We start from the raw sequence: 16,298 nt of genomic DNA, 5'->3' as shown, positions 1-16,298 counted from the left end.
CAAAAATTGTACCTGAAAGGCAGCACACACTGCTATTAAGAAAAATAATATAATAGGAATGTCAAGATATCATCCCAACCCAAGTGGAGATTTTGTAGAGTGCAGAGTCTATTCTTAAAACCAACAGGGAGGTGGTATCCAGTTTGCTTCTGTAACTGTGGACCTGCTCCCTAAAGGCCCGCCCCTGTGTCTGCTGAAAGAAGAGACCAATCTTTTCAGGAGTTCATCATGACCCCTAGCGGGATCGGGTTTCTGCCCTTGCGGAAGTACTGGAAGTATACTCTGACCAAAAGAAGTGACTGCTGGGTGGGTATCAGAGGGCAGGAGAAGTGGGTGATTCCCTGCAAGGGCCTCCCAACACCACCCATCTCCCCAGCTCCTCCCCAAATTAAGCAGAGCTGAATCTGGCGGAGCACACAGGAGAGGCAGGAGGGAGCACGCACAACCGTGCCCCACCCAACTGCCGAGTGCAAGCAGCCCAGGAGCCCTTCTCTCTGAAGCCAGAAGTCTCGCCCCACCACATGGCATCCCTCCCATCTCCTCTGCTCCCCAGGGCAGCCAGCAGTCCCGGGTCCTCTCCCGCCTGCCAGCAGGGCTGCATGGACGCTTCTCCCTGGAACCCCCTGGGAAGCTCTGCTCTGTCACTTCGCCTGCAGGAACCCGTCTCACAGGCTCAAAGGCCTGCAGGACACACGAGGCCGAGGCCGAGGCCGAGGCCGGGTCGGCGCCGGAAGGAATGTGTGCACACGCCCCTGCTGGCTCCATCCGGGGGGAGGGGGCGCACGGGTGGCCCGTCGCGGTGCCCGCAGATCTGCACTTACAACGCACACGCTCATGTGCCCTGTGCAGCGTGAACCTTTGAGGTGGCACCTCCAACAAGGCACAACAGCCCCTTCTTCACAACCACCAGGGGCTCCCCGTGGTCCCAGCACAGGCAGTCGTCTGGTCCCTCTCAAAGGGCGCAGTTTTGTTTCCATTTCTCACTGTCACTCCGGCCTGGGGACCCTGGCACAGCATATACACACTGAACCCCGCAAAGCTACACAGAGGGAGTAGCATGCAGGCTTCAGAAGCCACAAAAATAGGCAATTGACGCACAGCTGCGTCTGGCTGGGTCTGCAGCAACTGAGCTCTTCTGTTTACATAAAATATGCCCGCCCAGAAAGGCTGCATTTCTCACACAGCACAGAGGCACTCCCCAGGAGGGGCGGCAGGCAGCGTGCCCAGCACCGGCTACTGCGCGGTGGGAGCGCTGGTGACGAGAACCGGACACTCCGACATCCCAGGTCGCCCACGGGAGACACGGGCTCTGTAGAAAGGCTTGCCTGTGGAATCATTGAAAATACAGTCGCAGAGCCTTTGAGGTCAGCCTTTACCAGTGTCACCAGATAGCTGGCAGAAAAGAGGAGAAAATATACTTTCTAGTGGTTACATTAAATGGCTTCCATTCCATCCGACTGTTCATCTTCCAGCTGCTTAAACAGCTTAATGAGGAGGTGGGGGTGAGCAAACGCCAAGGTAAGGGAAGACAAAGACAACGAAATTCCAGTTTCTAAAAAAGTCACAAAGGAGAGCGAGAGGGAACGCGGGCACAGGCGCTGGGAGGAGCACATCGCTGCCCGCTGGGTACAGGCCTCACCCGCAGGACACGCGGAATCCACAGCTTCGAGTGCTCCTCACCCAACACTGTAATCAAGGATGGGAAAAGGTTCACAGCTGCGAGACCTGAAACAGTCTGTTCTTCGTAATGTATCAATTATTGTATTATTTTCCACACGCACTAAGCCTACTTTGGCCCCACCCTGTCTATTTTTAAACTAAAATTTCATTGGCTCTTTGTTTTCGAAACAATGCCTAGGTAGAAGGAAACTACATCACAACCCCAGAATGATACTTCTGGTTAAAAGGAAGCGAGCACTCGTGAGAAGCAGACACACTGCCGCCAAGAGGAGGGGCCGTTGTGAAAGCCGGGGTGCAGAGGGCGCGCCCCAGCGCTGACGGAGAACCTGCCAGAGCGCCCTGCTCCCCGCTGGAGAGATGCCCGGCAGTGCGCCTCACACAGTGGGGCTCGCGACGTGCTGGACCCCCATGCCGCAACAGTAACGCCAGAGCGTGGGCGTCAGTCCACAGCGGAGTCCACACGCCCACCGAGCAGCCGTGATCCGAACACAGGGGCAGCATGCAAAGGAAGAAAAAGAACAATTCCAGCTTGTTTTACAGAGTGCGCTGCTGCTTCTGTGAATGCCAGTGAATGGTCTCAAGCCCACGGACCTCCTGTATCTCTGTAAGAACGAACAGCACGTTCTCTAAGTTGCGCAGACAATATGCGCAAGGGAAGTGAAAGGAAAGAAAAAAGAAAAGGCATGGACCCCGTTCAAAATGACCGCATGTGTCAGTATGAACTTTGAAGGACAAGTGGCCACCTCAACACAAACACAAAGCTTGACATTTGAGATACTTCAGTGATAAGTAAAGACAAAAACTGAACACTCAGGTACTGTACTGGCCAATGTTTTCTATCCTGGCACGGAACTCCGGCTCTCCCCCAACCGGAGTCATGTTTGCAATGACAATGACACTGGTGTCTCATCAAGCAGAGCCACCACTCTGCAGCCCTGAGAGCCACGTCCTGTACAGAGGCGGGTACAGCGCGATCCCAGCCGTCGCCACGACGGAAGCAGTGGCCGCCACGGCTTCCCGGCGGCAGGTCTGCGACGTCAGTGGAGCGCGCTCCTCCCGGTGCTGTCACGTGACACACAAGTCCACAGAAAGGGATTGTTTCCAGATGGCAACACTGCTTCTGCCCCCCCGCCCCCGACTCTGGGCTCAGAACATGTGGTGTCAGATGACCCCACAGCCTGGCCTCACACGGAGTCCCAATAAATTAACAAAATAACATAGAAGAATCTGTCCCCACCAAACACTTTCATACAAACTAAATCCAAACAAAATTTAAAATCTGAAGCATAATTTCAAGGAGGGATTCCACCCACCACTCTCTCTTGAAGTTTTTATTAAATACATTTCTGTGTCTTAGAAAAATAAAAAGATTGGCCAATCTCACAGACTTAAAAGCATGCCCAGCAAGCACAGCCCTGTAAGACTACATTCGTATCAAATCAAAGCAATTTGGTTACTAAAATCAACCTGGTTTCCAGTTCACAGTTGATTACTACAAAGTTTACTCATTCCTTTCTGTTTGTTTTATTTTGGTTTTGGCCCATATAAAAATAACATTGCAACTCAAAGTGCATCTTTTAAAATAAACCATCAACTATCTTTATCAAATAAAATATTTACACCATTTGGTTTCTAGTGAGGAAGGAAGCTCTTTCAGGCTATCACCATGGGCACATCGTCTGAGAATCCCGTTATCATCGGAGTATCTTCATCGTCCTCTCCTAAAAGCAGAACAGTCAGTGCTTAGTGAGTTGCAGTGCACGGGCGCCTGGTCCCACCTCCCACCTCGGTGCCCCTGTCACGCCCACCCCATCACATGCCTCAACTAGGATGGTCAACACACAGCCAGCCGCCAAGTAATCAATGCCAAAACGAACCCCAGCTTCCCTCTGACACTCTTGAGTCCCCTTCTCCCATCAACAGGTGGCCCAGCTTATTCTGATGGGAGCTTAAACTCAACCAAATAAGTCAAATCGATCTTTTAGGAAGGAGGATCTTACTATCTACTTAAAAGTCCAGTGGGTGTTTTAAGTTCCCCATCTTTGAGTTATCCACACCCTATGTAGGTGTGGTAAACTTAATTATTTTCTCCTTTAAACTAACGCTGCTCTAAGGAAAAGGACCGTAGAGGGGGCTAAGTGTTTGGAGGACAGCATCCCAGCCTAATGCTGTTCCCTCGCGGTCCCTGGTATGGTCCTGTGCAGCTGGGTGTCAGTCCCCACTCAGTGATCAGCGTGCGGCTCTGTAATGGGATCGTTCTTTTGCCCCCAATAGCAGAAGCAAAGAATCCACTCCATTCATGCAAGCCATCCAAGAACTTGTAATAAAGCAAAAATAAATAAATAAATAAATAAATAAATAAATAAATAAATAAATAAATAATAAAAGGAGCTGAGAAGAAGCAAACAGAGCTACTCCCAAATGATCAGTGAGTAGAACGCATGAATGTCTTTACAAACAAAAAAATTAGAATTAGTTTACAGAAAAGAATAAACGTGTTGACTCACCTTCAGTATTCCCAGTTCGGAGAAGCCTCAGTTTGGAGAAAGTCCCCAAACACACCCACTTTATTATATTACGTGGTCTGCTGGCTGGATCAGTGTTTGGTATTAGAGTGTGCACACATTTATAAAAGGTCTATCGCTCTCTTCTCCCTATGCCCTCTGCTATCAACACATCAAAGAAGAATGGCCAATGAGGCTGCACTTGCGATCAGAAAAGGAAGCAGCAAAGCGGAAAAGAAGCTGCTTGGAAAAGCATGACTGTCTGTCCTCACTGGGATCTCCAGAGACAGCAGACTCGGGTTTCCAAAGGACCAGAGGGCTGGAAACTCCTGAGAGCTTGCCGATGCTTGGGGAGCACCCAAAGCCCAGGGCCCACCTGTGCTTCCTGCACAAGGCAAGCTCCTACCAGTGTTTCACACGCAAAGCCGAGCCTGGCTCCAGCCGGACCACACTGCTGAGGGGAATGCCGGTACTTCAACTTAGGAGCAAAGTCAAAGCAAAGGGCTCTAGCTGGCTTCACCCACAGCAGCGGGGTTGTGGATTAATGCACAACCCCGCTGGAGGCAAAAGGTGAGCGTAAGGTAGGTGCTTCCCAATCAAGTCACTGGCTTTGCAGGTCTGCCCTCGGAGGAAGAAGTACATACCCAAGTCGTCCCCCGCGGAGAAGATGGCCGAGCCCAGCCTGGAGCTGTAGTGGCTGTTGGCAAAGGCCGTGAAGCTGCTCTGCAGCCGCCGGTGCTTCGTGTACAGGACGGCAAACCCGGCCCCCAGGCTCAGCAGGATCAGGAACAGGACGGGCACCACCACCGCAGCAACATCCGGAGGCCGGGCAGCCTGAACAGCTGACGCATCCCCACCTGCCAGGAGGATGCCAAACCATAGCCGCCTACATAAGGGCAGGAAAAAGGGCCGGGACATGCCCCAGTGTCCCCCCCACCCTACACCCCCCACAGGAACTAGGAGTCTGCAACACTGCCCAAGCCGCCCACTCGGTGCCTCCCGCACTGAGGCCTGAACGTCTCCCGGCTCCGTGCCATAAGCTGCCAGGCTCGGGCCTCGTGCGTGCAAATACGGTAATTACATTGGAGGCCTAATCACTGCCTTGTCGGTTATTTAGATAATCTTTTGGAAGGGAGACCTTTGTTGGGGTATCAACATTGATTTCATTAGCATTGTTACTCAAGACCACTTGCTTGCCTTACATAAGAGGATATGAAATCAGACCACTAATTAATGAGATTGCAATTATTTCCCCTACTTAGCACCGAAGTCCCTCCAAACGGCAATTACATGAAGCTCCATCAAGTGACACAAATGAGATTCCTTTACTGCAATCGTGACTCATCAGCTCATGAAGTTTTATGAGGTTTTTTATTTAAATAAAAGAGAGGGCAAGAGGACCTTTCCATATACATTTAACTTTGTTTTTTAAAGCACTTTGCAAAGCCACTGAAGTGTCTGTAACCAAACACTGACACCCCGTCCACTGCCGTAAACAAGTACGAGCTTCACGACTCAGCCACAGGGCTGCGGGGCAGCCGTTCCCACCGTGCGCCGCGAGAACCTTTCACAGGTGCAGTGCCTGACTCTTTAGTCAGGGGCACTGACCTCTCTTCCCCAACTGTCAAATGAAAAAAGGACAAGGGCCAACACAACGACAGCTGTCAGTGTGAATAAATCAAAACTGTCTACTTTTTGGTCAGGCCAGCAATGAATGCTGTTTGGTGTGCCGCAGCAGTTTATACGCCGTGAGATGACAGAGGCTAAGAATCGCTGCCCCAGGGCAAAGCCATCCCTCTGCTGGGTTCAGGCCAGTCTTCCTGAAAGGGGCAGACTTTTAAGGTTGGAAATCCCGGGGAGTCTGAGCCTCAGGCAGAACGGAACATAGGAGTCAGTCAGCTAGGAAAGCAGGTGGACTTGGTAGGTCTCCCGCAGGCGTCTGCTCCGCTTGAGGCTACGCCCGGTGCAGCGGGAGGGGCATAGGCCGGCCTCTGGCACCCGCAGAAATCCCGCGGCTGCCCAGAGATTCTTTCCGACAGGGGACGCTCAGAGACAGGCCGGAGAGCCTTTTCTTGCAAGCCTCATCTAACAATTCAATAGTCACATCTTTAACCTCTTCCATTATTGCTTACCAAAACAAAAGCCACCTTATCTCATGTGAAGCGGTGAGTGAGGGGCTGCCCTGGGCTGGAGCTGAGGGCGGAGGCAGGCTGGAGGGAGTGACAGGCATGAGTGGGCTCCTGCCTGCTCCCACTGCCACAGGACAGAGCCCAGCACAGTGGGTGGTGCAGACAGACAGGTGCAGCCGGGAGGTGCTTTCTGCCTGAGGATCTTGGTTTCATAGGAGCCGCTGGCGGCTGTCCTCACAGCAGCTTTTTTTAAAGTCTGTGGAAAGGCTGCTGATTGGTTTCACTTAAAAGGAGGCTCTATTTAGGAAGCATGGGGCTCACATGAGTTTTGTTGTCTGCTTTCTATAGGGCCTTCTAAGAGCCTCTAGTACCTGTGACTCTCCAAAGAGGTGTGGCACGCGAGGCTCCCCTCCCGGGCAGCACAGAGGGCGGGCCTGCACCAGACGCACCGGGGGTGCGGCACAGGCCCAGCGCGCAGCGTCCTCACAGCGTTGCGGCTGGAGCGCTGCGTCGTGCGTGGCTGGCAGTCAGTGACACTAAACAGACCAGCGACAAAATGGGGGGCTGAAGTCCCGGCCAAGCGACAACAAAGGAAGCAGGCTTCCCGTGTGAACGGATGGTCCCGCTCCTCTGCCGTCGGCACGACCCAGCAGCGGCACCGTGAGTGCCCCAAGGCAGGTCCCAGGCCAAGTCCGGGTCCCAGCTAAGACGCTGCAGGAGGCTCTCAAATCAGTTCCCCACGACGAGGAGATTATTTACTAACTTGGAGAATCACAGGGATCTGAGCATACTGAAAGCTCTGAAAAGTCCTAAAAAGCAAAACCTCCAAATTCTTATTAACTTAGTAGTTCCCAAATATAACTTCCTTTTTAAACCAAGCCTGTTAGCCTTCCCTTCTCAGGCTTTACATTCAGAATCTGGTCCCCTTGTAACTCCGGCTACTCACACCATGCCTGGCTCAGGAAGTATTATAAGTAAATCGGTGCCCAATTAAAACGATACATAAACAATTCTCTCTTGAGCTGAACTATTTTAAAAGCATTTTAGCAAAACACATTTTCATGAAGCCATGCTACATGCCCAGTGCATTTCCCTGGAAATAAAGACGGAAGCTGGCCGTCACGCAACTCACCCAACGCCAAGTCATACAGCAGGACAGCGGGCTCCCCGCACATCTGGCTGCCGAACAGGCATCTCGCTCGGACAGTGAAGGTGTAGTTATGGCCTGACTTCAGGTTGGAAACCTTGAAGAAGTTGTCCGTGGTGTTCCCCAGGTACGCTGACGCGTTCGTGCCGCTGTCGTAGAGGTGCACCTCGTAGCCCTGGGGACAAACACAGGCGGTCGCTTGGGGCCCAGCACGGCGCCTCACAGCTTCGTGGCTGCGTCCAGCTTGACGGGAACGCCTCGCTGCGAGCTTTTATAGATGTCAGAGTACTTTGGGTTTCTTACGAGGACTTTTTACATTTTCACCGAGGTACTGGATTTGGAAAATGGGCACCTGCCCTCCCAGGCCCCCTAACAACTGTGCCCCGTGGGAGCTCCCGGCGGAAGGGACAGTGCAGCCCTAGTTTCAGCGCATATGGCAGGTTCCGCTCGGCCGGCCGTGAGGCTCCAGCGGCAACACCTGCCGCAGAGAATCCGGGCGACTGGTGGTGCTTGGCTGCGATGGGGTTTGACTCAGAGTAAATCGAATGGCAATCAGGCTCCGGGCAGTGGGGTAAGAAAGAGGAGCTTGCACAGGAAAGCAGGACATTTCTCCACAGAACAAGGCGTGGGAACCCCGCCGCCAGCACACACCTCCTCCAAGCTGACGGCGGCCTCGGGTCAGCCCGGCCTTGAACCGGAAACGGCCTGAGCAGGCTCTGGGGCAGAGGGTGAGCTGAAAACACATCCCAGTTGGGCTGGCGCAGGCGGAGCCCCGCAGGCCTGGGCTGGCACGGTCGCTCGGGGACGGCCGGCCCCACGTGCTGCCCTCTCTGCTGATCCGCAGCACACCCCAGGGCCACCCCCCACCGCCACCAGAAGGAGACCCGCGTGCCGGTCCCCATGCACGGCCTGTCTGTTCTCAGCGCTCTCAGTCAGGGGTGGGAGAGGGCCCCCGCCAGAGCCCCAGGACTGGACCACCGGCCTGCATTCCCAACCCAACAGCGGGGCTCCTGCACCAGGAAGGACCCCGATGACAGCCGGCTGCCAAACCCAGGCTCCCAGAGCCACCCGCCTGAAATCCCACCTCCACACCCCCCTGGACACACTGGCATCCACGAGCTTCTGCCTCACACAGGTATGAAGGCATAAGGAGAAAATTAACGTGGCACAAACGCCAGCCGCCCGTAACCTATTCACCCAGTTCTGTTGAGCGTTTTTAGGTTGCTTCCTCATCCTTGCTATCAAAAATAAAACTGCCCTGAAAAGTCTTGTATACATATTCTTTATGTACATTGTTTCCAGGAGTGAGAGAAAAAACTTCTGGGTCACATGGTGTGAACGTCTGTAATGTTTCTGATGTCTCCTCCTGAAGTGCCTTACAGAAGGGGGAACCAATCCATGTTCCCAGAGTCCTAACCTACCAACTACTGCTCGTACTGGTAACGCTCTCCTCCTAAAACACTGCCAACTTAATGTGGAAGCGCCACACCTTTGCTGTGCAGACCCCTAGGGAAGCTGAACCTTTTCTTAGACATCCAGCTTAACAAACGGGGGAGCCTGAGGCTGTTTGCCGTTGCTTCACAGCATCACTGCACAAGATTAACCCTCCTCCCGCCCCCTCCAGTACCGGGCTGTTGGGGGTGGGGGGCAGGGGGAGGTGCTGGACCGTACAGGCCTGTCAGTCCAATTGGGGGATGGACCCTATCCAAAGTCCATGAAAGCTTGGGAAGCTTACTGTCATTTTGGAAAAGCTTCTGGTCTTTTCCAAGCCCAAGATACATAACCCCAGAACAAAGAAGCTGCCTCTTGCCCACCGTTCCTTCATGCGCTCTCTCGCCCGGGAGCACGCAGCACGCAGGCCTAGCAGCCCCCAGGCCTGAGGCAGATGGCGCGGGCGCCAAAGGATGGAGTGCTCTCTCTCGCCTGGGTCACCTGCAGTTGTCCGGGCATCTGGGCGTCCTCCCTCCATAGCTGTGGGGCCCATGACCACGGGACTCCACGCGCATGCTCAGCAATGGACTGCAGCCGGGAATACGTGCCAAGCTAGCCAGGTGGTGGGCTGGACTGGACTTTAACGTGGAGCCGAAACTCTGGGCCCCGGCCTAGATACCAGTCCCACTAAAGGCAAGATTAGACTTTTTCCACAGCAGGACAAGTGCAGATGGGACACTGGGCAGTCAGGTGGGGGGACCCCTTAATTTCACAACATCAATAAACCACCCCACAGAGCCACATCTGCCCATGCCAGTCTCAGAAAATTCTTTTTCCGGCAACACCGCAAGAACTCATTTTTCACCAATAACAAGATTGCTTGGGAAAGACATGGCCCCAGTCCAGCTTCAGGAAGCACAGTGAGGGTACCAACCCATTCCTCTGTCTCTTGCAGGGGCAAGTTCAGGACTAAAAAGTGCTCAGTGAAAAGATTCTCATCTGCAGTGGGCAGTATCAACATTTCACCAATTAGCAACCCCATAGAAAGCAGTCCTTTAATTCTCAAGTTCACTCCCTTGCCTGCTCTTCCCCTTTACTGTTCATGCTGGCATGCCATTGAGGAGCTCAGCTCTAGCACGGCAGTTCAGGTAGATTCTGAAAATCATTGAGAAGGAGGGAGGAACTCACCCTGCTTTCCTCAAAATACTTTTCCTTCAAAGCAAGACTTTTCCAAAACAGAAGAACGTGGTCATTTTCTGTTATGATTTTTAAGGCATCAGGTGCTGATAATGAAACTGAAAATTAAAGATGAAACAGGATGCAGTTAGTGGCTACACATTTGCAGCACTGTTTTTTTGTCTGTCAACGGGAGATTAAATAATGCTAGCCTTGAGGGATCAGAGTAATTTAAGGAAGAAATAAAACATGCATACTGCTTGGTATAGAGCCGAGCGCATGGCAGACACTTTTAACTGGCATTTCTTTTGTTGTTGTTATATCTTTAACCAAGAAATTTGGCCACTGAGTAGCCCTTAGACCCAAGGATAGCCAAAAACAAATGGGGTGGGCTAGGAAGGGGGGCAGAGAGTGGATCAGACCTGGACCTCTGCTCTGCTTCCCACCTGCACCCTGTCCCCAGAGCCAGGGGGACTTGGAGCTCAGTGAGGGGCCGGAAGGCTCTGCCTCGAGACCAGGCCCCGGAGCGACCAGCGTGTGGCCCAGGCCCACGGCTCACGCCAATAGCCCCCATGACCAATGCGACCGTGGTCCCAACCACAGAGCTTATCATCTGCTTCCTGAATGGGAGCCTGAAACACAGGCAGCCAAGCTGGCACCAAGTGCCCCTGTAGTCTGCTGCCCAGTCACCGGTCCCCCTGCACTGCTACACAGGACATTGCCACCAGGAACCACTGTGACTACAGTCCAGGTCGCCAGGTGCAATGCTTGGCTTTAGTGGCAAATGCTCCATTTTAGCTCTGAACTCTCTTGGGTATCCCTCCTCTTCTTCCCTAAGAATGTAAAAACCAGCTCTCAGAGAGGAAGGTAAAGAAGAGAGAGCCGCTGGACTGTTCCCAGTGCCCTGACCACCACCCTGCACCAGGAGGCCCCCATGCTGCTGTGCCCCACCCCCGCAGCTCTGCCCCCTTTGCTGCTCTACCCGCCACGCAGCGCTGTCCCCGCGCTGCTGTGCCCCACGCAGCTCTGCCTCGCAGACACTGACGGGGAGGGCCACCGGCGCCAGTCCAAAGAGAACTCCCTGTCTGGCGGCGCCTGCACCACGGGGGCCCCTCACCATGCATGCACTCAGGCCTCAGCGCTCTGCCCCGCTCACCTGTGGTGATTTTTATACTGGAATCTTTGCTCATGTTCCCGAGCTGGACCACGATGTGGTATCTCCCTCCGGGTTCCAGCCGGTTAAGGGTGTACTCCACAGTGCTGTTCCGGGACTTCACCTTGTAGGTCCTGTCAGTCTTTCTCACGAGATCTTTGACTGCAATTGCATATAACTGAGACAAGAAACGGGTGAGCAGAGATGTGGCACTCGTCCTCCTTGTAGGTCAGCGGTGGGTAACGTACCACATCAGCGGCTGTGACCCACAGCAGCAACGTTTTGAGCCTCACAGCCCAGCTCTGCTCTTTGGGAGGCCTTTGGGTGGCGAGCGCCAACCTTACTACAAGCCCTCACTCCCAGAACTGTGCAGAGAATTCTCGATTCAATCCAAAAACAACCCTAGGCAAGCCCTATGCATGTGGCATCAGCAGGCAGGCAGAAACAGGCAAGAAAGCCCCTGACTCAGTGCTCAGTGTCCTTGTCTCCACCATTGTCACAGCTGTGGGCGCTGTCGGGAGACAATGAGTGACAGTGGCCAAAGGACAAGAAGCTTCACTCACTCTCTCCCAGGGCACATCTCACACATACAAGGAAAAGGGGAAACAGAGGCACAGGCAGGAAGATGATGGTGTCAAGGTGTCTCAGCAACCGAGCACTTGACACCATGAGGGCGGGATGGGCGGGGACAGGGATGGAGGGAGAGCGGGCTGGGGCAAGAGGGCTGTGAGTTTTCTCCACCCAGCGCCTCTCGTGTGGAGGGGCCCGCACACCGCCACGTAGGGTCCGGTTCGTAAACATTTCAGCTCTGCAGGCCAGGTGGTCTCTGCCACGAGGACTCCGCGCTGCGATCTGCAGCATGAAAGCAGCCACAGGCAACACGTGAACGGTGGGTGCACCTTGGTTTCCATGACACGATGTTCAAACACGTGCAGCCTGGACTGACCCGACAGGCCCTTGCCGGCCAGCCCATTTCGGGAGGCCAGGGAAGGGAGTGTGAGAGGGCAGGAAGGGCAGGGTACACCAGAGTCGCAGCGGGGAATCAGGCGGAAGGGGCAGCTCAGGAGAGGCACCTATCATGACCCCTCCTTGTCCGTCCAGACAGAAAAGGGGTCTCATGCTGAGCTTCAATCTCCAGGCCTGTGCTTCTTGCCCCAACACAGGGTCCTCCCCTCTGGGCCCCAAAACCACACTAAGAGTAAGCAAGGGCCCCAGGATGAGGGGCCCACTCACCAAGTCCTGGTCGGGGGAGTCATAAGGGGGCTCCCACTTGATAACAGCAGAGGTTTTTCCCGTGCGGACTGTGTGCAGGTGACGGGGTGGGAGCCTGCTGTCCGGGATCATGCGCACCACCGCGCAGTCCGAGGACGGCCCTTCGTAAGGCGCCACCACTCGCACCTGGAAGAAATGCCACGCAGATTCACGCATCTCCACCAAGTCATTGTTTTCAATGGCACAGTGACACATGGACACAAGTGAAATTCAACTGGCACAAAACAATATATAACGTAAAACGATTCCCACCTGCCCTGGACGTCTAATTTATTTTGCCAGAGGTACCACTGGTAACAGTGTGTATTTCCTTCCATAAATGTCTTACGCTCAGAGAGTCCTCTGTGTGTACAGAGACCTACTTATAGATGCACACGTACATACATAGTTACACAAATGAGAATATTGCACACACGGTGTTCTTAACTTTTTTCACTTCACAACACAGCTTAGAAATGTTTTTATATCAGCACATTTAGAGTTACGTTTCTTTCGGACGGTTGTCTTGCACTCCTTTGTAGGGAAACCTATACTGTTTTTAACCAGTCCTCTCTTGATAGACATTTGTTTCAAATCTTTTGCAACCACAAGCAATAGTATATCAAACATCTTTTTCCACATATCTCAGGATATGTACAAGCATGTAAGCTGAATTCCTGGAAGTAGAATTCAACAGCTTTTACTGAGTCCTGTGATGCACTTGCGAGGTTCTCAGTCCTCCCCCACGGACCCTTGGTGGGCGAGGGTGCCCCCGACTGTTCAGACAAGCACGTGCTGCCGTGCGTCCGAGGGACAACCCTCTATCACAAACAGGGATCCTGGAACTCACCCCTCCAGTGCCTGGGTCCTGGGTCGGGGCCGGGAGCCCAGGAATTAATACATCCCTTAAAAAGATAAACTCCTCTAGACTTGCTGGTATGGGACACTTACCAGAAATAAGTACTGCTCATCCCTATCAACAATGACAGTTTTGTTGTGCAGTGATGTCGTCACGCTCTTCGGGTTTCGATAGAGGTCAAGAAAGGACGTAGCATAGAAGATACCGTAAACCTGGCAAGAGGAGAGAATAAAACAGGATGTCAGCTCAGTGGCCAGGGACCTCATTCTCTTGAAGTCCCTAATTTAAGACCCTGGGAGCCACGTCAAAGGCAGTCAGCACAAAGTCCTCATTCAGTCTTCTTTCACCAGCACTCACAGGGACGGCATGCCGGGCTGGGCACAGCACCCACACACACAGGCGTGAGCAGGCTGTGGTCTCTACCCTCAAAGACCCCACTTTAAGCAGGGACCGCAGAAAAGGAAAACAGACACAATGATAAGTAACAGGGTACAAACATGGAATAGTTAGAGGCTGCAGTAAAGACGACACAATGAGCCAGGGACAAGAGAGAGATTCCCAAAAAGGGTAGCACGCTACCAGTGGGAAGCCCCTACATGGGGAGCTGAGCAGATGTGCCAAGCAGGGCAGGAAGCTGCGCAGACCAGTGGAGGAGCAGCAGCAGGGTGAACGCTGGTGGCCGCCCAATGGCCATGGCTCCTCCTTAGCAGAGCCCCGCTTCCTAGTGAGGTGGCATGAGGCGGCCACAGCAAGGGCTCAGGGCCTGCACTCAGGCGGCCCGCGCTGCCACAGGGTGCAGTGGGCTGGCCAGGGGCCAGAACTGGGACCCAAGAGCCACGGGAGCCAGGGTGTATGAAGGGCCCTGCACACGGAGAGTGACAACCAAAGTCGATGTCATGGTGGAGGGCGGAATGAGTGACGGAGGAAGGCAGGGCCCCCCCGGGCAACTCCAGTGGAGCCCTCGCCCCCAGAGCTGTAAGGAGTGGCTCTCAGCAAGGCTGAGGCAGGGCAGGCTGCTGTCCCAGTTCACAGGCAGGTCCTTGCCTCACGCTGTCCTCCGGTGACAGGTGGCCATGCCCTCGTGGGTGCAGAAACAGAAAGAAAGGCCCTTTTGGGAGTAGTACCAACTGCCAAGGGAAAAGGGGTCCTGCGGTATCTGGGCATCCCACTTCCTTCCTGGTCTCAGAACCGGGCTCTGGAGCCACAAGAGCAGAGGCTTGTCCACTGCCTCCTGGAGCCTCCGCACAGGCCAGCGGCTTCGCCTGAGCCTCAGCTTCCTCACTGGTAAAGCAGGAGCCCATTCCCCACGGAGCTGGCAACAGGATTACCTGTGAGGGTGTGTATGAAGGGCGGGAATTGTGCCTGGCACCCAGGGGTACTCAGTGAATCTTCGTCTCCTTCCCATCTTATGATTACTCACAAACTATGGTTCATTCCCCACAAATCGGTCCTGCACCAAGTGCACACTGGAGACACCCTCAGAAGACCAGCCCCGTGCCAGTTTCTCCCTCATCAGCCACCGAGGACTCACGAAATCCTAATTATAGATTGAGCTCTCCATCCTTTTCCCTTTGGCAGACCCAGAAAACAAGCCTTCCCTTCAAGGAACTTACAAACTAGTTAAGGAGCCAGGAGAATACAGAAACCGTCAATTGGATAAAGTGGTCGCTAACAAAACATCATACTACAAGGCACCAGCTACGAACACGTCAGGGCCTCCCAGGGGAAGGAGATCAAGCAGAAGAGAATGGGCTTTGACTGCACAGCAGGGGGAGGGAAGGACTCCAGGGAGGAGAAGACAGAAGGGGGACGGGGCGGGCTGAGGAGCCTGGGGGAGACCCACCTAAAAGGAACATACTGGAGAGGAGTGGGAAATAAAACCCAGATTCAGAAAGACACACAACCCAGTCACAGTGAACCAAAATGCGTGTATAAAGCAAAAGCAGAAGACAAGCCTGCACACACGTGCAGCAGGGACACCGGAGTGAGTGGGGGACAATGAGGAGGACCAGCCGCAGGGAGCAGCTGGGAGTGGAGGACTGCTGCCCACTGGCCACCATGCCTGCGGCCCGACTTGAGTCCCCGAGCACAGGGCAGGGCACCCTCTGCCACTCGCGTCCACGCAGCAGCAGCCCGGTGTGTTCCCTCAGACACAGGCCAGGCCAGCGTGTGAGACGGGTTGCTGGGGCTGGGGTGTCAGCTGCCTCGGCAAGGTCCCCCGGAATGGACAAGGGCAGCTTGTGTTTGGGGGGAAAGGATGAAATGGCAATGAAGGAGAAAGCCAGGGCCGCCCACTGAGCCAGACCCAGGGGAGGGTCAAGTGCAGGCTGACTTACCACATTCCTGGGGCCGGTCCAAGCGCATTCCACTGCCGTCTGATTAACGGCCTTGGCTTTGAGACTAGGAGTGGGTGGGCGGACGCCTTTGGTCGTGACATGCTCAAAAGCCAAAGGACTGTCCCCTAATTCCGTCTTGGCCCATGCAGAAATCTCATAAGACGTTTGAGCTGTCAGGTTGCCAACTGTGAACACAGGAACAAGGAGATGTGGCTGCTAGTCAAGAATTTGTGTCCTGATATACACACATTTATTTTAGATGTAATCTCTCAATTTAAGTGAGCCCCACACAATGAAAGTTTTCCATTATTTTACAGAATCATTCAGTTATTTATTGACAACTACTACATGTAATATAACCTCCAATCTGGTTATCCCAGGAAATCAGAGAGGAACCCCAACCTGGTGCAACCAAGCTGTCCACGCACAGTGGTTATTACAGCAGAGAAACTACATAGTCTGACTGCCGGTGGCAGGGCCGTAGTTAAATGACGCACATGCCATGGGTTTCAGGCCTCTCCCATGAACTGTTACGGAGCCACTAAAGGTGGTTTCCAAGAATATTTAATGAGACTAAAAAATTCTCACAATTTCATGTTAAGTAAAAAGGCAGGATATAAAACTATTCTGAT

The 16,298-nt window shown here is 53.6% G+C and overlaps 1 protein-coding gene across 1 annotated transcript in view; it reads right to left on the bottom strand.

Moving 5' to 3' along the window:
* Positions 1-2,495: 2,495 nt before the first annotated feature.
* Positions 2,496-16,298, bottom strand: part of SORL1 (sortilin related receptor 1) — a 169,156-nt gene continuing 155,353 nt past the window's right edge. Inside the window, exons 41-48 of the mRNA XM_090257292.1 lie at positions 15,667-15,851; positions 13,423-13,542; positions 12,454-12,618; positions 11,224-11,398; positions 10,080-10,186; positions 7,446-7,635; positions 4,829-5,041; positions 2,496-3,401 (exon numbers count right to left, since the gene is read on the bottom strand). Of these exons, the coding sequence (XP_090113418.1) occupies positions 3,334-3,401; positions 4,829-5,041; positions 7,446-7,635; positions 10,080-10,186; positions 11,224-11,398; positions 12,454-12,618; positions 13,423-13,542; positions 15,667-15,851 (1,223 nt within the window). The 3' untranslated portion in view covers positions 2,496-3,333. The remainder of the gene's footprint in view (positions 3,402-4,828; positions 5,042-7,445; positions 7,636-10,079; positions 10,187-11,223; positions 11,399-12,453; positions 12,619-13,422; positions 13,543-15,666; positions 15,852-16,298) is intronic.

This window comes from Furipterus horrens, unplaced genomic scaffold (assembly GCF_987537825.1).
Source record: "Furipterus horrens unplaced genomic scaffold, mFurHor1.1.pri manual_scaffold_11, whole genome shotgun sequence".
NCBI lineage: Eukaryota > Metazoa > Chordata > Mammalia > Chiroptera > Furipteridae > Furipterus > Furipterus horrens.
The sequence above is the reverse complement of the archived record's forward strand: the minus strand, read 5'-3'. Positions and strand labels throughout refer to the sequence as shown.